Below are 26062 nucleotides of genomic sequence, written 5' to 3'. Positions count from 1 at the left end.
GGGCAAACTGGAAAAGGTATAACTTAACTAAAAGAATGAGTTAGAAGCTGACTGTACAGACTCCTAGTGTCATTCTCATAGACTAGAGGCCCCATGCACAAAATTCTTGCAAGGGCCTTGGCCCTGGCTCCCGTCTGCCACCGCTGCGGCCAGGGGCCTCTGCTGCCTCTGCCTTGGCCCCCTGCCCACTGCGGCTTTGTCCAGAAGGAAGGACGTCTGGAAGGATGTCTGGTCTAATTAGCATATAGCATATTACACTTTTATTATTATTGATACTCTAGTAGGGTGCTACTACAGTCTGACAAATGTATGGAGAGGAATTGAAGTCACAGTATTCAAACGTAATGATGATTTCGAAGCAGGCATTTTTACTGAGATGTGTCTTTACTTCAACTAAATGTTGAACATAGTCCAACAGTAATTGCATTTTGATTCTCTATATTAGAGGAAGGTAGTTGATGGACAAAAGGAAGACATTTATGTAGGAATGATACCTTCTGAAATTCTCTTATATGGTATAGAATCTATAGAATAACCTTCCTTAAACAGACTGTCATATGGTGATTAGAATCTGCAGTGGCATTGATATTACTTGTTCAACAAGTCAAGTGTTTAAGATAGCACCTGACACATGTTGAATAAATATTAATTCCTGCTTATAAAATGGATAAAAATCTGTTACCATGAAGTGTCTGAACCTAAATGTGGTTCGTTTGCTACATTTCACAGGGATCGGTTACTCAGGTTTATGTTTCCTGAGTATGAACTTTCTGATATAAGTATGTTCTTTACTTCATGTGTCTAACACAGTCTTGAAAATATTTTTAATATAAATGCAACAAACCTACTTATTTTTTCAATTTATAAGTCTGAACTTATATTACCATCTCACTGAGTCTCACATCTGAGACATTTCCAGACACTAAAAAACAAAACAAAAAAACCCCAAGACCTTTGAGTACATAATCCATTTTCCTTTCAGTTGAAGATTAAACCATGGTTTAGTCAAAACACAAAGATGGAAACACCACAAGTTTAAGTTTGATCCATTTATTATTACTGTCACTTATGCGTACATTCTTGCATTTCTCTACCTGAAATCCCAATGATGGTTTTTTTATTTGCAACATGTGTCCACTTCCAGTTTCCCTGTGCTGAAATGTTTGTCACTGAAATATGAGGTATTTCTCAGGAAACAGGGGTGATGTGTAGGACAAAATATTTGAACATTTCTTACATCACATAAAAATTCCTTGTGCAATGCTACTAGATATAGTCCTTCATTATATTTAAAGAGCTTAAGATTTCCATTTTATGTACAATAGGGAAAAGAAACATGTGAATTATATAAAAGTTAAGTGTAATTAAAAATAAAAATATATCTTAAACATTTATAGTACAAATTTTGCAAAGCCTTCAGATGAGCCACACAATCAGAAATTATTGTAAAATTGCTTTTGTTCTTTTCCTCCATTTTCCACAAGGCAATTGCTCAGATATTTCTCTCTTTGTATTACATGAAATTAGCTTTCAGCCAAAGAACAGTGATAATAAATGAGGACCGCCAGAGCCTCAAAAGGTGATATTGAAGAAAAAAAAAGATAAGAAAAGCAGAAGTCCAAACATTAAAATTCTGATTAACATTGGATGAAATCAACTTAAACCTGATAAATCAATTTCCAAAAAACCAAGCACTTATTCTCCTTTACTTTTATATCCAATAACTGCATCAAACCTAACATTGATCTTCCGTTTTAAAACTGCCAGGAAACGCTCAGGAAGCATCCTAAAAGAAAGATATATAAATATAATTAGGAAATTAATATCAAGTGCATTTTTAAGATATCTTCTCTTAAAATGCTTGTGTTTATCATGCATCATGTCCATGTTCATTTGAAACAAGGTTAAGATTTTAACACATAGTCACTACTATATGTTCTTTCCAAGTAAATCCATTTTCTTTTCATAAGGAAAAGAAAGGTTTAATTCTTTAGAGTAGAAGTGACTTGAAATATTTGTTTTAAAAAATAAATATACTCTATATTTTTCAAAAGATCTGTGAGAGGAGGTGTATAGAACTCAATAGTTGAGATGCTAAAGACTTTATTAAAACACACACACACACACACCTGACATTGGAAAAGAAGTGAGAATAGGAACTAATTTTATACTTTATAATCCAGTATATTATCAAAATGGCCCACTAAGAGACTGGGGAAGTAGAACTGCTCAATAAAATGCAGACAATACACTTGGTTTTCAGCATAATGCTGAACAAGTTATTTTAACTTTTGAGTTTAAATTCCTCACATGAAATGAAAAAATGAACACCTACCCCACAGTGTTACTTGAAGAGTCAATGTGTTAATATAAAATGCCTTACACACAGTGATAGACATCTAGTAGGACTAATTTTTTTCTCCCCACTCTATAGTTAAGAATATTTAGGAAAAGGTCACATTCCAATGAGTCTGAGAGAAACTAAAGAGACTATGTAAGTCAGTGTAACTATATACAGACATCTGCCTGGATGGCATTCAAATACAGTTTGGAAATTGAGCACACTGAACATTCACAGTCAGAGAGGAAAATCAGGCAATGGTAACAATGGTAATCTCTCTCTCTCTATATAAAAACCTAAGCGACCATTGCAACCTAACGGAAGACTGAACAGGCTGCCTGGGGCGAGTAGGACAGTAGGGGGGTTAGTGAGGGGCGACCAAACGACCGAGCAGCAGGCTGCGTGGGGCGACCAGGCCGGCAGGGGGGTTAGTGAGGGGCGACCGAACGACTGAACAGCAGACTGCGTGGGGCAACCAGACCCACAGTGGGGGAAGTTGGGGGCGACCAGGCCGCCAGAGGGGGGCAGTGAGGGGTGGCCAGGCTGGTGGGGGGGGCAGTTGGGGGCCACCAGGCTGGCAGGGGGGCAGTAAGGGGTGACCAAGCCGGTGGGGGGGCAGTTAGGGGTGACCAGGCCATCAGGGTGGGGCAGTTGCGGGGAACCAGGCCAGCGGGGGGGGGGGGTAGTAAGGCGTGACCACACTGGCAGAGGGGGCAGTTAGGGGCGACCAGGCTGGCAGGGGGGGCAGTTGGGGGCGACAAGGCCAGAAAGAGGGGCAGTAAGGGGTGACCAGGCCAGCGGTGGGGTGAACAGTTGGGGGCAACTAGGCTGGCAGGGGGGCAGTTGGGTGACCAGGCCAGCAGGGGGGTAGTTAGGGGTGATCAGGTAGGCAGGCAAGTGAGCAGTTAGGAGCCAGTAGTCCCGGATTGTGAGAGGGATGTCTGACTGCCGGTTTAGGCCCGATCCCCCGGATCTGGCCTAAACCGGCAGTCAGACATCCCCCGAGGCGTCCTGGATTGGATAGGGTGCAGGCTGGTCTGAGGGGACTCCTCCCCCATGCACGAATTTCGTGCACCCAGCCTCTAGTTATAATAGTAACAGTGATAGATAACATTTATTGAGTACTTTTAGGGTACTAAATACTTTAAATGCCTTATTTTATTTATTCCTCATAGCCCTATAAGTCTTATTGTTGTCTCCCTATGACAGATGAAGAAACTGAGCTTCAAAGAAGTTAGATAACTCATCCATGTTCATGTTGCAAGCAAGTCACACAAACACAGCTTCGCCTAACTCCAGAGCGAAAACCCTGAGTCTCTGTGTTAAAGGTTTAGGAAACAGAATTAACTTATTCAATCAGCAAACATTCTGATGCTGGAATGTGTCTACCGACTCTTCCAAGTGCAGGGGATATAGTGAGGAAAACAGGCCAAATTCCTTCCCTCACAGAGTTATATTCTAAAGCATTGTAATCACTGAGTGCCTGCTTCGGTGATGTGACAAGTCGAAGGCTAACACCTCAGAGGTTTTAACTTGTTTACCCACCAAGGAGATGCTCCGGCTTGACTACCGCAACCTCTAAAGTATGTTCAATAATAGTCCCTTAGCATAAGGGACTAAAAACCCGACATCTGCCCTAATGCTTTTGCTCTCTTACATTTTTTTCAGTCTCTAGGTCTGTAGCTCTCAAAGTATGATCTTTGAACCAACGGCTTGTGCCAATTGCCTGTTAAAATACAGATTTCTGGGTCCCACCTCAAACATCCTATATTAAAATCTCAAGAGGTGAGGAATCTAGTTTTTAAATATATATGATATTTTAAATTTTATTTTAGAGAGAGAGGAAAGAAACATCAATCGGCAGCCTTCTGCACGTCGTCTACTGGGGATCGAGCCCACAAGCTGGGCATGTGCCCTCACCAGAATCAAACTAGTGACCTTCTGGTGCACCGACCAGGGCAGGAATCCATTTTTTAAATTGACTTCCCTAGTGATCCCAATGCCCTAATCATGAGGGAGAAGCTAGACCTAGGAACAGGAAGAGCTTTGTTTTGTTTTTAACTTTAGGCGCCTCTTCCGTTTCCCCTCATTACCTGACCAGCCTCTCTGTCACACAGCTTTCCCAGATGAGTGATGAGACAATGTGTTATGATGAGGCATTTTTTTAAACCAGTGCTTTCCAATCCTGACGCTGCATTAGGATCACTGGGCAAGTTGTACCTCTGACACCAGGCCACACTCCAGACCAATTAACTCAGCGTCTTGGGGAGCAGGTCTCAGGCACTAGCATGTTTAACCCTTTGCACTTGCTTGATTTTTTCTTAATTCCTTTATTCTAATGCTAACCGTGTCGAGTCAGATAACTGACTTCTTTCACTTCTTTTGACATCCAAGTGCAAAAGGTTAAAACTCCCAGGTGAATTCCAATGTGCACCAAAGTTGAGAGCTACTGGTCTACAGAAATGCTTCTAAATCGAATATGCATACAGATCACCTGTGGATCTTATTAAAATGCAAATTCTGATCCAGGAGATCAGGAGAGTCTGTATTTCTAACAAGCTCCCAGGTGATGCGGATGCTGCTGGCCCTGGACCACATCGGAGGCAGCAAGGCTCGAGGACCTCTACAATTCCTTAGCAATTCCTGTGCTTCAGTATGATTTTGCACAAAATGAGAGCTCAATGATTATCTGCTCTATATTTAAGTGAATATATAAAACTTAACTTATGGTTTCCTCCAATATCATTGTCCTATCATTCCATTATGTACTAATGTTTACAAACGGTCTTTCTTCATATTTATTCACTTATAAGACTTCCAAAATATTAAAAAAAATTAAATACATAAAAATGTAAAGAAATTTCTTTAAAAAAAAAACACGTAAAAACTGGTGGAAATTATTCAGTTCATTTACCCAATTGCTATACTAATCTTGCTTCAATCACTAACAAATGTAGTTTAAAAACTGATGGATTCTTTAAACCTATTATTTTTGTTAACTTAATTCCATTTCATTGTACTTTACAAAGATTTGGTCTTAAATCTGAGTAAAAACATGTAGGATGAATATTCATAATGCTGGCAAACATAACTGTTGCTTACCTCTCCAGCACTGTTATAAGCTTTATTGAAGATGGAACAAAAATCATCTTCTGGTCAGTCAGGACTCCCTTCATCAGCTTGCTCACCACTTCCTCAGGTTCCAGGGTGGGTCCCAAACTGAAATCAGAAGCAAATCATTTCACGGAGGCTTCAGCTTTAGTTTAGTGCTAAACAAATACTTTATGTTACTAGAGGAACCGTAACCTAACTGACTTGCGGCATCTAGCCCATCCTAAGTATTCAAAGATGGTAGCTGCTTTGGCACTAATAACAACAACCATTTACATGGTGTTTATCATGTACTGCCCACTGTGCTAAGCATTTTCCACAGGTTATCTCCTTGAAATTTTATAGCACCCTATGAAGGAGAGACTATAGTCCCTATTATGCAAATGAGGAGTATAAAGGTAACTAAGACTCAAAAAATAATTTAGCTAGATTAAGACTGATAAATTCACTTTTAAATCTTTAGAAGCTTTGGGAAAGAAGTCAGACACCATTATGCAAGTGTTATTATATACTAAGATGTTTTAGTGAATAAATTCTAAAGTGTCAAGGAATTAAAATACAGGAATGTGGTCTCTCGCCCAGTGGGGTGAGCTGGGCCCTCCCTGGAGAAGAAACCCGGGTCCCCCAAGATATGTGATCAGTGCTGGGGCCCCGCCAGCAGGCGAGGGGATCCCAAGGCAGGTGCTGGGCGTGGAGGCCACGGGGGCATAGGCTACCAAGGAGACAGAACTGAACCTCACAGCACCCTGCTTGGCCCCGGAGGATGGCTGGTTAGCCAGAGACGGGTAAGATTCCTCAGGGAAGGAACAACCTAAGACAGGCACAGTCGCAGAGGGGCCATCAGGAGAGAACTTGGGGGTCAACAGAGGTGGGGCACAGACCCTCACCCCCCCAACTTTGCAGGGGCCTGAACCCTCACCCCTTCTGAGGGAAGTCTCCTGCCCCCATGGCTGCTTAACTTTCCATGCCCAGCTCAAATCGGGACTCGGGTAACAGACAGAGACTTGGCCGACAGCAGCTGCTTTCTCACTGCAACAAGAATTGTTTGAGTTGTCTTGAACCCATGGTGTGGGGAAGTGGGTTTTTGATATCTAAATCCAGCCTACCACCAGGAATTCTCAGGGCCTACTCAAGAAGGCAAATAATCCTTTCCACTAATATTTACAGGGTAAAATAAGATTGTTGTTAGAGTAATAAATTTGACAGTAAAATAGTAGTCAAGTTTTCAGGCTAATTTAAATTGGCTAATTGAAATAAGCAAATATTCTAGAAAAATTAATTGTACTGGACAAAAAGCCGTTCCTAAAGTGTTAACTAAAATTTTTATTGGTAGTTCATCTCATGATAAAATTGCGTAACATGTAATGAACCTAAAGCAGTCATATTATAGTGCAAAAAATTAAAAGCTATCAAGACTACATTATAAAATTTTCAAAAGCCTCCTAATATTTAAATCAAAAAAGGGAGTATAGTAGAATATCATGTAAGGAAAAATATCCTGTAAGTAAATTACATCTAGAAAATTTGTACTTTAGAAAATTAATTGTAATGCTAATAGCAAGACACCCATGAAAAACACACATGGTGTCAAAACAAGCCAGAGGAAAATCATTTGGGCAAAAAATGAAAAAGGATCCCAAGTCAATTTTATAGAAAATATCCCTTTATTAACTTTTGGTCGAGAATATGTTTGTATATTTTCAGGAAACAACTCTGAGACCATGTGGATTCCGGCAACAGAGAGGAATTGACAGGACTACTCCAGCCATGAAGACAGAAAAGAAGCAGTCCAGAGATGGAAGATGCTGACGTCACCTTGCCATACTAGCAGTCAGCAGCTGTGCATCACTGCAGGTTGCCCAGGACCAAACCAGAGAGGGTCGGACCTGCATTACCACCATTTCTCCACCAGCCAGAACTGAAATATCATCGCTGACATGTACACATAAGAATCTGTTTGACACTGAAATTGGGTCTCAAAAGAACTGTTGGCCCAGAAAGAAACTCACTACAGACTGATTCATTTGCCTTTCAGCATAACCATTATTGCTTGTCTCATTTTTGGTTCTTATAAGTATATTTCTAGTAGGACATGAAAATGATGAACAACATAGATTGATGAACAAGAACAGACACAGAGACAAGGAGGCATGGATCAGACTGTCAGACCTCAGAGGGTGGGTAGGGGAGGGTGGGGATAAAGCGGAGAAATCAACCAAAGGACTTGTGTGCATACATATGAGCCTAACCAGTGGTCAAGGACAACAGGGGGGTGGGGGCATGCGTGGGGAGGGGTATGGGATGGAAATGGGGGGATGACGACAAATATGTGATACCTTAATCAATAAAGAAATTTAGAAAAAAAAATACAGGAATGTGTCCGGCTCTAGGTCCTTGATGTCTATATGAAACACTAATATGGCTTTGATGATCTAACTTCACCACTTTATTAGGTCTTTGTTTCATTTCCGGTGTTGTTACTTAGTTCCATGTTACATCTTCACTGTGTAATCAATCACCCTGGTATATGTTCTACTGAGTAGCATGCAATCCCTAAAAAGTGACCTTTGTTATCTGGGTGTTAGAATAAATGCACGCAGGATGGAGTTGCACAAGAGTTGGTCCTGAGTTTTTAACATCTTACTAATGATTTAGATAAAAAGATACATAATTAAATAAACTTCTAAAATTTGCCAATGTCACCAAACTGGGTGACTAACATTTTGGGGAAGCAGTTGTTAAATTTTGTGATTAGTTAAGAGAAGTGAGACAAAAAGAATTGGATGAGATTCCTTATGAACAAATACAGAATAGGTCATTCAGAGAGATTACATATGCAGTAAAGTAAAGGTGGGACAAATGAGAAAAGTAGTATTATACCCAGCCGGTGTGGCTCAGTGGTTGAGCATTGACCTATGAACCAGGAGGTTGTGGGCTTGATCCATAGTAGGGGCATGCAGGAGGCAGACTATCAATGATTCTCTCTCATCATTGATGTTTCTATCACAGGGGAGCGGGCCTAAGCCACAGTCTGGCCTCCCTCTGTGGAAGGCAACCGGGCGATCAGGGGAAGGCACCACTCCCATCACCCCGCTGCTGCTGCCACTGCCAGCCACCAGCCCTCCTCGGCCCTTGCAGCCACCACGGCTTTGTCCAGAGGACGTCTGGAAGACATCTGGTCTATCCAGTCTAATTAGCATATTACCCTTTTATTAGTATAGACTAGAGGCCTGGTGCACAACATTCATGCACTTGGGGAAGGGGTCCCTCAGCCTGGCCTGCACTCTCTCACAGTCTGGGAGCCCTCAGGGGATGTCCGACTGATGGCTTAGGGGAGTGGGCCTAAGCCAGCAGTCGAACATCCTCAACACTGCCTTGGAGGTGGGAGAGGCTCCCGCCACTGCCGCTGTGCTCACCAGCCATGAGCCCAGCTTCTGGTGTACTGACCACCAGGGGGCAGCTCCTGCATAGAGCGTCTGCTCCCTGGTGGTCAGTGCACATCATGGCCATTGGTCGTTCCAAGGTTCCTTCAATTTACATATTAGCCTTTTGTTATATAAGATTGCACTAGTAGAGCTTTGCCAGAAGAGGGCACCCCAGCCCAGACCTACTGACACCGAACCTGCATTCAGAAGATCTGTGGGGAAACTCAGAGGCACATTCAATTCTAAGCTTTGTGCAGCCCTGTTCTGGGGGCAAGGGTAAAAAATCCAATTATAATTTTTAAATATATGCTGTCTGTTTTTAACTGCTGAAAGACAGTCTGAGTGAGGAAAACTTGGCTCAAATATATTATTTTAGTACTTAAATTCTGAAAATAATGGAGGAAATTGCCAAATTCTATACTTGGGTATGATCCCTCTTCCTTTGACACCCCCTTTCAGTTTTAGCGAACTATTTTAATTAATTTTTATTGAGACATAATTGAAACATCACACGGTGTAAGTTTAAGGTGTACTACGTGTTGATTTGATATAGTTACATATTGCAGTATGATTATCACCATAGCATGAGCATAATTATGTCATGTCACATAATTATTATTTCTTTTTTTGTGGTGGGAACAGTTAAGATCCAACTTCTTAGCAACTCTGAAGTTTTTAATACAGTACTGTCTATAAACATAGTGCTGAGGGAAGTGAGCAGTTTACTTACTGTTTCTAGAAACCCGTGTGTAATATATGCTAGTTACATACAATTTAGACATTTAATCTGTACATAGGGAAATGTCTAGAAGGATGTTCATCAAAATGTTGAGTAGTTTCCACTGGATAGAAGGTTTTAAGAAATTTTAAAACAAAACTTTCCTATTTGTACATTCCTGTATGTTGGAATTTTAAAAAAGTATACATTATGTTTACCAAGACATTAAAGCTATTCCCAAATATAGAAAACATTAAAATCAACCTCAGAGCAGATCCTTACAATTTTACTTTTTAACCAAGGAAACATCATGGTCTGGTGCTCAATTTGGTAGATTAGCTCTAGATTACCAAAGGAAAGTGTTTTTCACAGTGTGGTCCTCATTTATCTCCATCAGAATGGCCTATGAAGCTTGTTAAACATACACAGTCCCAATTCCCCATCCCAACTACTAACTGCCCCATCCCAACCAAACCGAATAAAAATCAGCATCCCTGGGGGTGGGGCCTCTACATGGTTCCCAAGCACTCGTGTTGAAATGTGTGTCTACTTAAGTCTAAGAACCGCTGCTTAGGGGAAGGGAAAAGGGAGGATTAGCAGGTTCACCTGGGTCATTCATATGAACACTCGTATACATTCTCTCCCTCTCTGTCTCTACACCTGTTCTCACACAATCTACAGAAGCTGAAATTGAGACGAGCTAAGGGCATTGAATACCAGGTATTTAAAGGATTAAAATACTTAAGAAACCCCACAGAATGGCTCATTCTCACGTAATCGCCAACCCTTTTATCTCCATTTCTGTCTCAGTTTACCTGGTACTTGGGTTTTTGATGAAGCCGGTGTTTATGAAATTAGGGCAGAGACATGACGTTTTGACTCCGGTTCTTCCTAAGGCCGCCAGTTCTTCAGTCAGAGCTCGGTGAAATCCCACCGCAGCAAACTTGCTGGAACTGGAAATACACAGAGAGAGGTCGCTGTATCTTCAAGAAATAATTCAAGAAAGCGGCTGCTTCTATTTAATTCGGAGATCTGTTTTCCTTAGTTAAGGGTGGTCCCCTGCCGAGAAGCGTGGGCAGCACCGGGATCTCAAAAACACCCAGCCCAGACCTACGGACACAGAACCTGCATTCAGAAGATCCTTGGGGAAACTGAGGCACATTCAAGTCTAAGAAGCACTGACAGGCCTGGCAGGTGTGGCTCGGTGCTTGAGCGTCGACCTAGGAACCAGGAGGTCACAGTTCCATCCCTGGTCAGGGCACATGCCCCATTTGAGGGCTCAATTCCCAGTGGGGTACATGCAGGAAGCAGCTGATCAATGATTCTCTCCCATCACTGATGTTTCTGTCTCCCTCTCCCTCTCCCTTCCTCTCTGAAATCAATAAAAAAAAGAAAAAAAGGAAGCACTGACTGCACCCCAACACCATTTATCAGAGTGACATCTGAGTAGATTTAAATGTTTTGTTAGGAAAATTGGTAGGGTGCTTGTTTTGTTGTTGCTGTTTCCGTAAAATTTAATGACACTGTAGGCTACTCATTATTTAATATGTTCATGAAATTCATTGGAAAATTTTCCTGCCTAAGTTCTTTTCTTCCTTTAAGTCTCAGCTTGACTTCCTCAAAGAGGTCCTTCCTAACCCCTGGTCTAAATTATTTCCCCATTATATAATAATCTTCAGTTTTCCATCAGAGCATATTTGGAAAGAGAAAGGACATTAACCATATTTTAAGTGGACATTATGCTTCCAGTTAGGTGTTTAGAAAAACAATTTTATTGAGATATAAATTCACCTACCATATAGATCCATTTAAAGTGTACAATTCAATAGTTATTAGAATATAACATTAATTTTAAAAAACTATGTGAAAAATATATATAACAAAATTTGAAATTTTAACCAATTTAAAGTGTGCGAAGTTCAGTCGCATTATCAGATAGATTATTCTTCTAGAAATCTATATGGATTAGCAATTATGTAAAGTAGCTCTAAATTCTTATAAATTAACCCGTGCTTTGGGAAATACAACGCTGTGGAAAGTTCTCTTTAATTTTATTGATTTTTAGAGAGGAAAGGGGAGGGAGGGAAGGGAGAACAAAGAAAAAGAGATAGAGAGATGTGAGAGAGAAACATCGATCATTTGCTTCACACACCCCGACCAGGGATTGAACCTGCAACCTGGGTATGCGCTCTGACTGGGAATGGAACCTACACCTTTGGGTGTACGGGACGACGCTCCAACCAACTGAACCACACTGGCTGGGGAACCTCTTTTTTTTGAAGCTTAGACAAATATTTAAGGCTTAAAAAGAAAGATTGCTAGATTCAATTATATAAAATGTAAATCTTCTGTACCTTGAAAAATAAAACAAGCAAAACTAATCATGAATAAGATAGATTACTACATGCCAGACACTGTTCTCAGTTATTCAGATGCATTGTTTTCATTTAATCCTCACAAAAACTCGATGAAATAGATACTATAATGATCCCCATTTACAGAAAAGGAAACTGAGGCACAGGAGAGGGATACAGAACTTGCCCAAAGACACAGAGTGGTAGAATCAGGCTTTAAATCTGGGCAATAAACCAGGCCTCTATATGATATACTCTAAACTTTGCTGGCTCCCAACCAAGTTAAGAGGTAAATAAGCTGGTAAAGCATTTGCAACATATACAACAAGGATAAGGGTTGATATATGGCAACTTTTAGAAATGAATAAGACAATATTCTAATGGACAAATGGCTAAAGAGCATTAGCAGAAAATACACAGAATGAAAACACCAATAGATATACTCATATTAAAATGTTATTTTTAGGAATAATTAATACAAATTACAAAATAAAACAAGAGAGAATTTTTGCCTAGCAGTAATGTTAAAGATATGAGAACATTTTTATTTGCTTGAATTGTTTTTCCACATACAGAATATTTTTTATTTTATATGACTGAACTAGCCATCTTTTCTTTTTAAGCCTTCAACATATGTCTAAGTTTAAAAAGAAAAACTGACAGAGAACTTTCTATTTCCCAAAGCACAGTGTTAGTTGGCAGCCTTTTTGGAAGACAATTTGGCAAAAGGTATCAAATTCATTAAAATATGCCATGCTCTTAGATCCGGTAATTTCTCTTTTAAGTATCCTTAGGACATAATCAATCATATTTCTAAAGGTTTATTCAAGGATAGTCCCTGGGATACATAGTTCATTAAGGCAAACAGTTAAAAACAATATTTAATTAATTAAATTAATTAATTTAGGTAACACTGACTTATACCATTATGGAAGTTTAGGTATGCAACATTATCAACATTATCAACATCTGTATAGACTATACTCAGTGCTTATCACCAAAGTCTAGTTTCCATCCGTAACCATACAATTGACCCCCTTTACCTGTTTCACCCTCCTTCCACCTTCTCCTCCTCTGGTAACCACCAATCTGTTGTCTGCCTTGATGTTCTTGTGCGTGGAAATAATTTTAAACATCTATAGTGGACAGCTGTTGTTTTTGCTCATTGGCTTTCATATTCCCTTATTCTGCAATGTCATTCTGATTTTGCCTACCCATTCAGAACCTTTTTTTAAAAAAATATATTTTATTGATTTTTTTACAGAGAGGAAGAGAGAGGGATAGAGAGTTAGAAACATCAATCAGCTGCCTCTTGCACACCCCCTACTGGGGATGTGCCCGCAACCAAGGTACATGCCCTTGACCGGAATCGAACCTGGGACCCTTGAGTCCGCAGGCCGATGCTCTATCCACTGAGCCAAACCGGTTTCGGCCATTCAGAACCTTTTAAGGCATCACTGGGAAGTCAGGCCTCTCCCAACCTGCTGGACTCGGAGTTGAATGGATGCTCCACTGGAACTGCTGGGAGCTATCTTGCCAAAAAGAAGGAAAGCCTGCCTGAGACTTGCATCACAGAGGGGAAAAAATTCCTCTTTGGCCTGAGCCAGGTTAAGTTTTGTGTTCCTTGCAACTGAAAGAGTCCAGGCACAGCACCTTCGTGATGGCAAAAACATCGGGGAAGGAGCCTGGACCCTTATACTTTGCAGAGGAGAGTAGACCTGTTAACTCAGACATTTTGTGTGACAGAGAAGTAATCTATCTTGCTGAAATCACTTTTATTTTGAGCCATTCTATTTCCTCTGTTGAACTGATAATCTAATTAAACAAATGGTCACCAAAAATAGTAACACATTTTAATTAGATTTTGACAGGATGCTGGGGAAAGAGCAGCGGAAGATGATAATCAGGTGAGAGGAACTACAACCAGGTTCTGAGTAGAGAGTACCTCCCTGAGTTTTCCAATGAAAAAATGAAATCAGTCTAATGAAAAATACAATCCTCTCAACAATAAAGAAAAAAATATAAAAAATATGTTCATGTTAAAAAAAAGAGTCCAGACAAACGGACCCAACAATAATGGATAAATTAAATAAACAGTTGCATACCATGCAGAAATTGAAAATGATGTAGCACATATACATTTATTAACAGGCAAAAAGCTCATTTTAAATTTTTTAAAAAGCAAGATCATGTATGTAGATTTTTTCAATGTATGACTATATATCTGCATGTAAAATGCCCTAATCAGGTCGGTGTGCTCAGTGGTTGAGCATTGACCCGTGAACCAGGAGGTCTCAGTTTGATTCCTGGTCAGGACACAAGCCCAGGTTTCAAGCTAGATACCCAACAGGGGAGGGGGCATGCAGGAGGCAGCCGATCAGTGATTCTTTCTCATTGATGTTTCTATCTCTCTCTCCTTTCCTCTCCCTGAAATCAATAAAAACATATTTAAAATAAATAAATAAAGTGCCCTAAAAAATTATAACAAATGCTTACCAAGGTTTTTTTCTGCATGGTGAAATTATCAGCAAATTTTCTTTTTTCTTTTACTGAAGTGTATTTTCTCATTTTTTTAAAAGTGAATCAAGAATGCAGGAATATATTAAAACTCAGAGTTAATGATCTTGAATGTGTTAAAATAATTTTATGGTTTTGAACTTTAGGTTGAGTGCATTTTTTTCTGCACTTTGTAACAGTATATCAAATTTCTTATTCTTAGTAATCTGAATTAATATTTCTTATTCCAAATTATCCTTCATAATAAAAAGGCAATATGCAAATAACCATCACTCCGCTATGCCCACGACTGGGCGGTGGGAGGCTGGGGGGCGGGACTCGGGGTGGCATATCCGGCCATTGAGAGGCGGGGGACTCCCGCCCTTCCCCCCCCCTCCCCCCCCCCCCCCCCCCGCCTCTCAACGGCTGGATTGGCGGCCGCTGAGGGGGGCTGCCTCGGACACTCTGGACACCCAGCTCCGCTGCCATCGGAGGCGGGGAGCCAGTTGTCCGCACCCGGGTGCTCCCCTTCGTCAGCGCCTCAAGCCCCAGCAGCAGCGGTAGCGGCTGGGGATGAGCTGGGGATCCCAACAGCCTGGCAGCTCAGTGGCGGCGGCGGAGGCAGCATTGGGCCTGGGGACTGGCGAACAGGCAGAAGATGGCCCTGATCGCAGGAGGCTAGGCCTAGGGACCCTACCCGCACGATTGAATCGTGCGCTGGGCCTCTAGTTTTTTAAATAACATTTTATTACAAGCTAATGACCAGAACTCAGTTTTACCTTGTCTTCCCATATTGCTAACTTTCATGCTTATAAATTGGCTGTTTGAATTGACAAGATGTATTAGCCAGAGTTTTGTGGCACCAAATTGCTTTCTTTTTAAAAATCAAGACACTTTTGGACAAAACACTTAGGAAGCAGCAAAGGAACATAATCAAAGGATTAACCTCTCTCATCATGAATCCAGTTTTTCTTTTTTTTTTTTAAATATATTTTTTTGATTTTTCACAGAGAGGAAGAGAGGGATAGAGAGTTACAAACATCGATGAGAGAGAAACATCGATCAGCTGCCTTTTGCACACCCACCCCCTACTGGGGATGTGCCCGCAACCAAGTTACATGCCCTTGACCGGAATCGAACCTGGGACCCTTGAGTCCGCAGGCCGATGCTCTATCCACTGAGCCAAACCGGTTTTGGCATGAATTCAGTTTTTCCATCTTGCTTTTTTACACATTAATTATTAAAACTATTGAACTATAAATCCAAAAGAAATTGACTTTTTTTTTCTAATATAGGAGATTAGAGCTGTAATAGATTATTTTGCCATGGCTGCAGCAACTCAGGATAATGATAGCTGAAGGCTGGATTACAGGGCCTAAAACAGGTAATTCTAGGTCCCCTCTTATTTCATTCTAACAAATAGGAGCAGAGTATATATGATTCATTCCACTAGGGCAAAGCATTTTGGAAGCTAAAATGAGAGGTATGTAAACAGAGAAGTGGAATTGGAACAGAAAATCAATAGGTACTCTCCTGTTATCAAACACTTGCAGAATTCCAGATACTATGCTAAGTGCATGACATTACATGATTTAAACTTTACAGCATCCTGATGAGTTAGTTAGTTGCTATGGTTAGCATTGTGTTATGGATGAGAAAAATTACGCATATATAAGTTGAGTAGCTTGCCAAAGATCACATAAGGTTAGTTAAGTGATTAAGCCAAGATTTCAAACATCATTACTCATAGTAATCATGCCCTGTAAACAACGCAAATGTCTATCAACAGTGGATAATAAATTATTATTTACTTATATGATGCAATACTAGATGGGCATGAAAGTGATTAAACTACAGCTGCCAACAACAGCATGGATAAATGTTACAAACATAGTGTGCTTCCATGTATATAAAGATCAAAAATAGGCAAAATAATTAATGGTATAACAAGTCAATATAGGCGTTTCCTCTGGGAAGGAAAGAGGAATTGGTGATTGGGAAGAGGAACTTCTGTAAAGTTCTCTTTTTGACCTGCATGGAGGTTAAATAGCTGCGTCCACTTTGCAGTAACTCATTGAGCGGTACACTCATGATTTCTGCATTTTGATAGGTGTATGTTATACTTCAGTTTATGTTTTAAAAAGCAGCATCTCAGTTTAACCGCCCAATCGGTGATAACAACAACTGATAAACATTGTGTTCTGCTGGGTGAAGTCTTCCGTGTGTCTCTGGTGAAAGCTCTGCCATTGATCTGATATTGTGCAAAAACCAGAGCCGAGTGAATTTTAGATAATTGTGGTCAGTAAGGATCACAGGCTGCAGCTCAGGCCCGTGAGAGCGGAGGGTCCACACAGGAGTCCTGGGAGGGCAAGCACAGCCCAGGTCTGTCCCAAAGATGCAAGTGTACAAACCACCTGTGTAGCTGCAACCCCGCCTTTTAGCCCAAATGGTGCCTCTGTGTGAATTAGAACAGGCCACTTCTCTCCTCAAGCTGGTTTACTGCCTATGCATCTGGAAAATCATTCAAGTGTAAAAGGACCTGAATGTGAGCAGCGCCCCCTAGAATGTGCAGCGCACAATCTGCACAGCGGGGTTTGTTGCTCCGGCTGCGACAATACCTGATAAGGACCTTTACTTCTGTTGACAGCACCATCACTAGTCACCACGATAAATCTGTTTCTCGCACAAAGCACATTCTCGCTTGACTTTCACGGTAAACCTCAGTGGTAGAACCAGCTCAGAATCAGAAGAACTACAATGTTTACTGTGGCAAGGGAAGGAGGAAGCGCAACAGGGTTGACGGCCCTGTTACGTTCTCTAATTAGCTGGGACTAAGACGGAATTTGGCAGAGCAGGGGGAAGTCATGTGCTAGCCTAGCAGCAGCACCTGCAACTGCCTTTCATCAAGGAAGTAAATGCATATACAATTGTGTTAGCCCTTGATGGTAGGGGCCAATCTCCTAACTTAAACTTACTCCGAAAGAGACAAGACAAGGACTATAGATCTGTTCTGTGACTGCTTCAGCAGTTATTTCATCTTTAAAAAAAAAACAAAACACAACTCAATCCATGTCTATATTTATTTTTAAAACTATTATAAAACAAATAAATGGTCAGAAAGGAAGAAAGAAAACAAAAAGAATAAAATAAAAATCATTTTTATTGCCATTACCTAAGAATAACCACTCTCTAGGTGTGGTTAGATAATGGTTTGGTATATAGCTTTGCAAACTTACGTATTAATTTTTTTGTTGTTAAGCCTCACCCAATGACATTTTTTCCATTGATTTTTTTTTTTAAGAGAGTGAAAGGGAGGAAGGGAAGAAAGAGAGAGAGAGGTGGGCGGGGGGAGAGAGAAACATTGATGTTGACAGAATCACATCAATTGGTTGCCTCCCATACACTCCCTGACCCCTGACGGGGGCTGGGGATCAACCTGCAACCCAGCCACGTGCCCCTGACTGGGAATCGAACCCGAGAGCCTTTGGTGCTTGGGCTGACACTCTAACTACTTATTTTCACCAGCCAGGGCTAAAATTATTAATATTAATTCTGTTCATGGTATTGCTCTTATTTTATAATCTCTTGCTGCTAAAAGAGATAACCAGTGATCGCGGACAACAGGGGGGTGGGGGCATGCGTGTGGAGGGGTTTGGGATGGGAATGGGGGGGGGCGGTGAGGACAAATATGTGATACCTTAATCAATAAAGTAATTAAACAAAAATAAAAGAGATAAGAAATGTTGAAGCAGTTGGCTTCTAATTGGATAACTTCCCTGTAACCACCTCTAGAGTGGTCAACATAGTAGGGGAATTAATGGTTGATAATGTTGTTGCAAAGCTAAGCATAGCAACCAATGAAAAACCATGTTCACTTACCAATAAGCCATTAAAAAGGGAACTGTAGTATGCCCAGCTGCTGAAGCCACAGTGACAATATGGCCATGATTATTCCTCATCATCGCTGGAAGAAATGCCTTGGTGGTCTAGCAGTAGTTATTATAAAACAGAAAAATAAATTATTTCTGATTTGCAGACCTATTGGGAATATTTTGAAACAAAGATACATTCTGTTAACATTGTTTCTGAAATAAATTAAAATACCTAGATTAATTGCCAAATGTGGCAACATAAGGCAATTGGATAGGAAAATTAAGGTAAACCTTGGAAACTGAAAACTTTAAGAATCCATCTCATTTAAATTGTGAACAACTTATGTCTACTCGTCCTCCACCTTTTTTTGTTAATGATATATTCTATCTTAATGTGAAATTGTTAGGAAAGCGTTTGCCATAAAAATATTGAAGTGAAAAGCAATCTTCCAATAGTCACTGAATTATGCACACAATATTTACTGAGCATCTATTATATGATGGGGATTCAGAAACAGGTAAGACAATACCTTATATTCCAAAAGAGGCAGAAAGATAAGCAAATTCCTAAGTCATAAAAATATACATAGGTGTCAACAACTTGGGAATGTTAACATAACATAATACTGCATTTTTACCAACTAACTCCAATATTCTTTTGAGATTACTCATCCCAAACTCACATCCAAGAAAACATTCAGGGGCCCTTGAAGGAACTGGCTATTTGGGCAGTAGACTCCTCAGAAACTGTGTGTGTGTGTGTTTAAGACCTTGAATGGTGAGTTTCATAATAAAGTTTGCATTTGGGGCCAGGATATAACGGGAGGCCTGTGTCTCATGAGACTCAAAAAACAAACTGGGTTCCCCTTTTACAGAACCACTGAAGATAACTCAGAGTATCCCTAATCTCTTCTTCATCTTTAAACAGACAGAGACATAAGAATCTAGCTTAGAATGAAAACATAAATACCACCTGAGGTTTATTACTATTTATTATTATTAATATTTTTTGAGGGGGGAGGAAAAATAACTGATGAAATTTGGTTGTAGCAAAAAGAAAAATGATCTCGCCCCAGCTGGTTTTGCTCAGTGGATAGAGCATCAGCCTGAGGACTGAAGGGTCCCAAGTTCGATTCCGGCCAGGGGCACGTGCCCAGGTTGTGGGCTCGATCCCCAGTAGGGGGCATGCAGGAGGCAGCCAATCAATGATCCTCTCTCATCATTGATGTTTCTATCTCTGTTCCTCTCTGAAATAAATAAAAAATATATTTTAAAAAAAAAAGAAAAGAAAGATGATCATTTTGTATATTATCCCTGGTACCTAGCAAAAACTTTAGTATTGAGTTGATATGTCCTTATCTCTAATGAAAGCTTCACTTTAAACTTAATCTTCGAGTCTTACAATAAGACTCAAAGAAATTGTAAAAGAAATCATACTTACCCAGAAATGTGCAAGTACATTAACCTCAAAAGTCTTTTCAATTTGAGGGTCTTGTGTAGCAAACAAATCTGACGTATAGACCACACCGGCATTATTTACCAGAATACTAACATCTCCAACTTCTGTCTTCACCTTTAAAAATAAGAAAAATATCTGCATCATTTAGAAGTTTGCAGGTAGGTTTGCATGCAATGATTACTTTTAAAAGTGTGTCTTTTCTTTGATTAGCTGTGGGGGGGGGGGGGGGCGGGGAATGTAGTTTTGAATCTATGTGCCAACATGAAAAAAAAAAAAAAGAGAGAGAACCTTTTAATCTTAGGTACTTAATTTCAAAATAACCCTGCTTGTACATTTTCTTTTGCAATTTAGTCTCTTGACTTTGCTCTATTGATTATAGCTCAGGAGGCATTTGGCTAACAAAAACATAACTAGTGACAAATAAGCAGCTTTATTTTTAAAATACTACTTTAAAAGGTTTAAGAAAAAAAAGGTTAATTAATTGGCAAGTGCAGGGACTCTTATGAGGAACTCTGTAAAACTGATTACACCATTAAACTAACTATATCCTCTATTTATTTTTATGGTCACTCCATTCTCTTGCTCCCCAACCTTTCTCCATGAGGTTGCAGTAGACTTAAGGGCTAGCAATCCAAGAGTATCTTATTCTATATTTCAGGCTGCTTGGTGGGTGGAACCCGAGGGCAACAATGCATTTTGTTATACATTGTGCTCCAAACAAATGCAAGCCTCTATTAATAGAGCTGTCATTATTTAGATAGTGCTGTGGTGTCCTGGGGGACTGAGGGGCAGGTGGCAACTAGCCTATTAAAAGCTTTCATATATGTAATTGCTATGCATTTTACAGAACTTCACTATATCATTGAACTCTCACATGATTCTATGAGATAGCAACTCTTTGAATGCTCATTTTCATGAGAAACATGAAACCCAGAATGGCTCACTTTCTTGCCAAAGGTCACATGGAGTTGGGGCTCTCCCAGATTTACTGACCTCAGAGACCAGGACACATCTCAAACCTCAAACAGAGGGGAAGTCAGGAGGGTGAGGCCCATCACCATCCCAGAAGGACATCAGTTCCTCAGCCAGACTGAGTTTCATCAGGTTGTATTAAATTATTAGAGTCAAGCTAAGTTATTTTGGTCCTTAACAACACATTTTTGTTCCTATATCCACATCTCTAGCACAATAGGAAAATTGTTGTTTAGAATAATGCCCCTACGTTATGAGAGAAACAGGACATTTTCTGTGATTGAATTGATGAAGCTGCTGTAATGCCTCCAAATTACCATGACTCAAAATATAAATTACTGTTTCATATTGCCAAAGTATTTGCTCAGACCCTCTGACCCTTCCGTCATCCTTCCCATCGTCACCCATTGTCTTCCCCCAGGATGAGAATACCGATTTGAACATTTCTTAATAATGAAAGTGAGCCGAGAGCTTTATTGTCTAGGTGGCATAAAAGTGTCCTGATATCAAAACAGCCACATCAAAATAGCTACTTCAAAATATCTGGTAATCATATGTCATTGTGCATACTCTGTTCAAGCACACAGTTAGTTCATCTTAGAACAATTTCAATGAAAACACTGTGCTTAAAATAACATGGAATTGTTTCAAATAATAAAGTTATCTTTCCCAGAAAAGCCTATTCTCAAATGAGTCTGGAAATGAGTGTGTTCCAGTTAGGTACTAATCCCCTTAATATTGGCTGATAACAAAATTATATAGATTATATTGGTGATTCTATTATTGTTAGCAGCGGTAGCTAGATGTTCATAAAGGTAAGAAGCAAAAGGGATCAGAACATTATTCAGCCCAAAAAACCAGGGAGCTGATACGGGCCATAAGCCTGCTTGCTTCACCAGGAAGTTACAGCTTCACACACTCCCCAGGGCTCCACCCTAGGAGACCGAATATCCCAAGCAGGCCCCCATTTCCCCTGGGAACATTATAACACTAACAACTAATTCTTACCAAGCGACTACTGAGCACCAGGTATTGTTCTAATAACTTTACGTCATTAATTCATTTAATCCCCATAACAACCCTATGAGGTAGGGACTGCTGTGATCCCCATTTTATAACTGAGGAAAGTTAGGCACAAAGAGGTTGGGTAACTTGCCCAAGGTGATAAAGCCAGTATTAACTGGAATAGCACTCATTTCTATGAAGGAAAATCGTTATTAATGTAAGTAAACTAGTTATTGTGAGGAATACAGATGTTTCTTACCCAAAGGCCTTGATCTTACCATACCCCCTTCCCGGAAGGCCACTTCCCAACCACTAGCCTGGGTAATGTCTACCGATTCTACTGACCTAGCGAAGGCCTAACCAACAATAGAGGCATCAGCTGGAAATAAAAGATTAGAATTTAAAATAGAAGTTAAAGATGTCCTCAAACCTAAAATTCCAGAGGTTCTCAAGTCTTGGCGGAACCAGACTCTTTATACGGTACTGAATCAGAATATCCAGGGGTGAGGTCCAGGAAGGTCTATTTTAAGGAATTTGCCCAGGTAATTCTACTGGCCTTCCTGCTGTTACCACATTTAGTTAACAAGCATATTCATCAATGTGTTCAGAAGAAACCCCATTATATATATAGCACAGCTCAGTTATGTATAGAAGAGGCAAATACTGCTCTATAGAAACAGATTGGTCTATGCTCAAAGCCTGATAAGCAGTTATCCTATCTTTCTAACTGAGTTCTTTGACTGGAGTTCAGAAGACTCTGTTAGTGATTCTGCGGCGTCATCCAAGGATTTACCTGTATCAGAATCAGATGGTGAGGTGTGGGTGCAAGGGTACTAAACATGCAAATTCCTGGGCCCAGCCCTCGACCCACTGAAAGAAAACTTCTGGGGTGCCTTTTTTTTTTCTTTCTTTTAAACAAGCTGCCTGGAAGATTTTGGAACACATTAAAGTCTGGAACCTCAGTTCTGGGCTTTAGTTCTGGGTCTGCCCACTAGCTAGCTGTACAAGCCTTGGGCAAATCACCAACTTCTGTTAGTTTGTCTGCATCATGACTGGGCCATCTCCAAAATCCCTCCCAGCCCTGACACAAGATGATTCTAACCAAATGTGAAATGTCACCTTCTTCGCCGAACTGTAAATATCTTCTCGGTTGCTGCAGTCTACCACAAAGGCATGCGCCTGCGCACCCAGCTTCCTGCATTCAGCAGCTGTTTCCTCAATTCCATGCTAGGAAAAGCAACAAAGAGGCAGGAGAACACAATAATGGTGAGCGAATTATATCAACAGCTGAAAATAATTAAGGGGAGTCAGATTCTTTGAACTGGGATTGGGCAAGAATTCAACTGACACATTTTTGACAATGCTTTGCAGAGCTTCTTTTAGTTGGAAGTGAATTGAAAGCAAGCTTTGAAAAATAAGATAAAAATCTTAAAATACTAATTTTGTATTATTAATTTTATATTGGGAATGCATGTATAATTGGGAATGCATATATGAGTGTATATTCCATATTAGACTTTAAAAAATAACACTAAGCTTTTTTTTTCTCTGTCACTAAAAGCTACTCATGACCGTCAATTTTCTGGCTGCAAAATAAATAAGGAGTTAACTATAATTCATTCATTCATTCATTCACTCATTCCCTCCAACATTTTAATGTGTAGGTCATATTCATGGTGCTTAGAAGAACCTTATGGACACAAATATGAATGAGTCAGAGTCCTAACCTCAGTGAGCTCAGTGTTGTAGAAAGAAAAATAAAATAAGTATAATATTTTGGTAGGACCATACGAAATCGTTATTTAAAAATTTTTTTTTGTTAATCCTCACCCAAGGATATTTTTTCCCATTGATTTTTAGAGAATGGAAAGAAGAGGGGGAGGAAGGGAGGAGAAGGGAGGGAAAGAGAGAGAGAAGGATAGAGAGAGAGAAACATGGATATGAGAGAGGCACATCGTGCCCAATCCAGGCTGGGGATTGAACCTGCAAATAAGGTACTTTCTCTTGACCCAGAATCAAACCCGCAACGCTTTGGTGTGTGGGCTGATGCTCTAACCACTGAACCATGCCAACCAGGGTGAAACTGTTATTGTTTTAGAATAAAGGATTGAATATTGGCAGTTTCATATGGTTCAAACTAATATATTGTGATAAGTATATTAACAGAGCTACAAAGAGTTACAGGAACACAGAGAAGGGTCATGCAGTACAATTCTAGAAGAGGAGGTACCTGAGGTGGGTCTTAAGACTGAGCAGAACAGCTATGCAAAGAGAGGGCAGGGCATGCCAGGCAGAGTGTAAGTAAAGGAGAAAGATCCTCTGGGGAAGCATTAGGAGATTGGTGATGCTGGGTCATAAAGTTCAAGGCCAGGGGGAGTCCAAATTAAAGGGCATTATATGTCATAGTAAGTGTGCACTATTTGGCATATAGCGTGTGCCAAACCCTGTGCTTTGTGTGCAATATCTGATGTAATCCTTCCAGCCCTCTAAGGCAAGTACTATTATTTTCTCCATTTTTCAGAAAAGGAACCTAAAGCTCTAGGGAGGTGGTCGGCAAACCGCCGCTCGCGAGCCACATGCAGCTTTTTGGCCCCTTGAGTGTGGCTCTTCCACAAAATATCATGGCCTGGGCGAGTCTATTTTGAAGAAGTGGCGTTAGAAGAAGTTTAAGTTTAAAAAATTTGGCTCTCAAAAGAAATTTCAATCGTTGTACTGTTGATATTTGGCTCTGTTGACTAATGAGTTTGCCGACCACTGCTCTAGGGAGTTACCCAGGGTATTGGGTAAATTATCCAAGAAGAAGTAGAGAGGTCAGATGAGTCTGACCACACCCTACCAGACACTTCCTTCACAGCACCAGACTAGGCTGGACCTAGTTTGTATTTTTCATTGCATATGTAATTATTTAATGTCTATTTTCCTTACTATAGTGAAGGCATCTGACCCTGTCTCCTGTTTGCCCTGTGTTCCTAAAATCTAGGCAACAGATACTCAGGAAGTACTTGTTGATTGCTCTCTCAATTACCCACGCACTGGGTTGGGCTTGCCGATCATCTAACTTCACATCCCATGAATTCTTGTTTACATCATTGTAACTGATGTGTAAGGTATGGCATTTCAGGCCAGCAGGTGCTTCCAGGAGCCTCTTTGTACATCCATCACTAGCCAAGTAAAAGGTAAGATTTTAGCCCTGGCCCGTGTGGCTCAGTTAGTTGAGCATCCTCCCATGCACCATGAGGTCACAGCAGGCCCGCGGGCCGATCCGCAGTAGGGAGCGTGCTGGAAGCAGCAGATCCAGGTTTCTCTCCCTCTCCCTTCCTCTCACAAATCAGCAAAAACATTTTTTTTTTTGAAGAAAAAAAAATAAGATTCTAAGTCCCCCTCTCTTCCTTAAGCCTATACCTATTCTGGTAAAAATTACATTAAAGTTTTTCTTTTTTGTTGTTTTTAACTAAAATGTGATTTTTTAAAAAAAGTACGCTTGTAAATTACTGTGGCATAGTAATGTTGCTTTCTGTTGGGTATCTTAAACCCTCTTATCTCAGTTAACTGCAAGTAGGATTTTTTTCTTAATGGATACAACCCTCTTACTCTTTTGTTATACTAGCTAAAACTATTACTTTTTCCATATGATTAAGACTGAGGGATCAGTGAAATCAAGTTGAGGAGGAAATTACAAATTGCTTTCAGGGCAAAAGTGAGGATAAATTTACAATGTCAAATGAGCAGCAACTGAGAATCTTATCCTCTCGGTCCATGTATCACATGATCATAAACACATTAATTAATCCGTGTTGCCCCCATCTACAACTTGGCAATAGTAGTTTTTTCTACCTCCTCCTTTACAGCTACGCTGTACGGGGTTGCTGCCTGCAACATGCACCCATGCCCACAGCTTAAAGGTACCAGAAAGGAAAACAGTAAAGCACCACGATTACCTTATTTATATCCCACAGAACCAGCTTGCTTTTAAGCTTGGCAAATTCATAGGCAGTCAGTCTCCCGATTCCGTGCCCAGCTCCCGTAATCAGGACGATTTCTCCAGTGACTGACTTCCTCTTCTTAGGAATGAAAGACTTCAGGAGAGATTCTAAGACGAAGATGAGCAGTAAGGGCAGAAGCAGGAGGCAGCCCAGGACGAATTTTATCATTTTTGTTGCTGCGAGGATTTGGTATGTTTACCAATCACTCTAAGTTGCTGAAGGGGAAGTGCGAGGGTTGTTCCGTCTAACCCTATGGAGAGACGAAGCCAGAGCAAGGAAGGGCTTCTTTATCAAACAGAAACAAACAACTCTGAAACCGTTCCTTC

At 40.4% G+C, this 26062-nt stretch overlaps 1 protein-coding gene across 1 annotated transcript; it reads right to left on the bottom strand.

Annotated features, from left to right (window-relative positions):
• Window positions 1-1040: 1040 nt before the first annotated feature.
• HSD17B11 (hydroxysteroid 17-beta dehydrogenase 11) lies at window positions 1041-26062 on the bottom strand. Its single transcript, XM_079775427.1, has 7 exons — window positions 25692-26062; window positions 22873-22980; window positions 19759-19890; window positions 18325-18431; window positions 10411-10548; window positions 5444-5560; window positions 1041-1786 (listed from the first exon to the last, which is right to left on the bottom strand). Exons 1-7 carry the CDS (start codon window positions 25902-25904, stop codon window positions 1696-1698), a joined length of 906 nt encoding a protein of 301 aa, XP_079631553.1. The 5' UTR covers window positions 25905-26062; the 3' UTR covers window positions 1041-1695.

This window comes from Cnephaeus nilssonii (assembly GCF_951640355.1).
Source record: "Cnephaeus nilssonii genome assembly, chromosome: 1".
Lineage (NCBI taxonomy): Eukaryota > Metazoa > Chordata > Mammalia > Chiroptera > Vespertilionidae > Cnephaeus > Cnephaeus nilssonii.
Note: the sequence above shows the minus strand (reverse complement) of the source record. Positions and strands in the feature narration are given on the sequence as shown.

Coding starts and splice junctions, on each gene's coding strand:
- HSD17B11 (XM_079775427.1), bottom strand. CDS start 25,904: ATGATAAAATTCGTCCTGGGCTGCCTCCTGCTTCTGCCCTTACTGCTC. Junction 18,432..19,758: donor ATGTACTTGCACATTTCTGG/GTAAGTATGATT, acceptor AACTACTGCTAG/ACCACCAAGGCATTTCTTCC. Junction 1,787..5,443: donor CTTATAACAGTGCTGGAGAG/GTAAGCAACAGT, acceptor TCTTTCTTTTAG/GATGCTTCCTGAGCGTTTCC.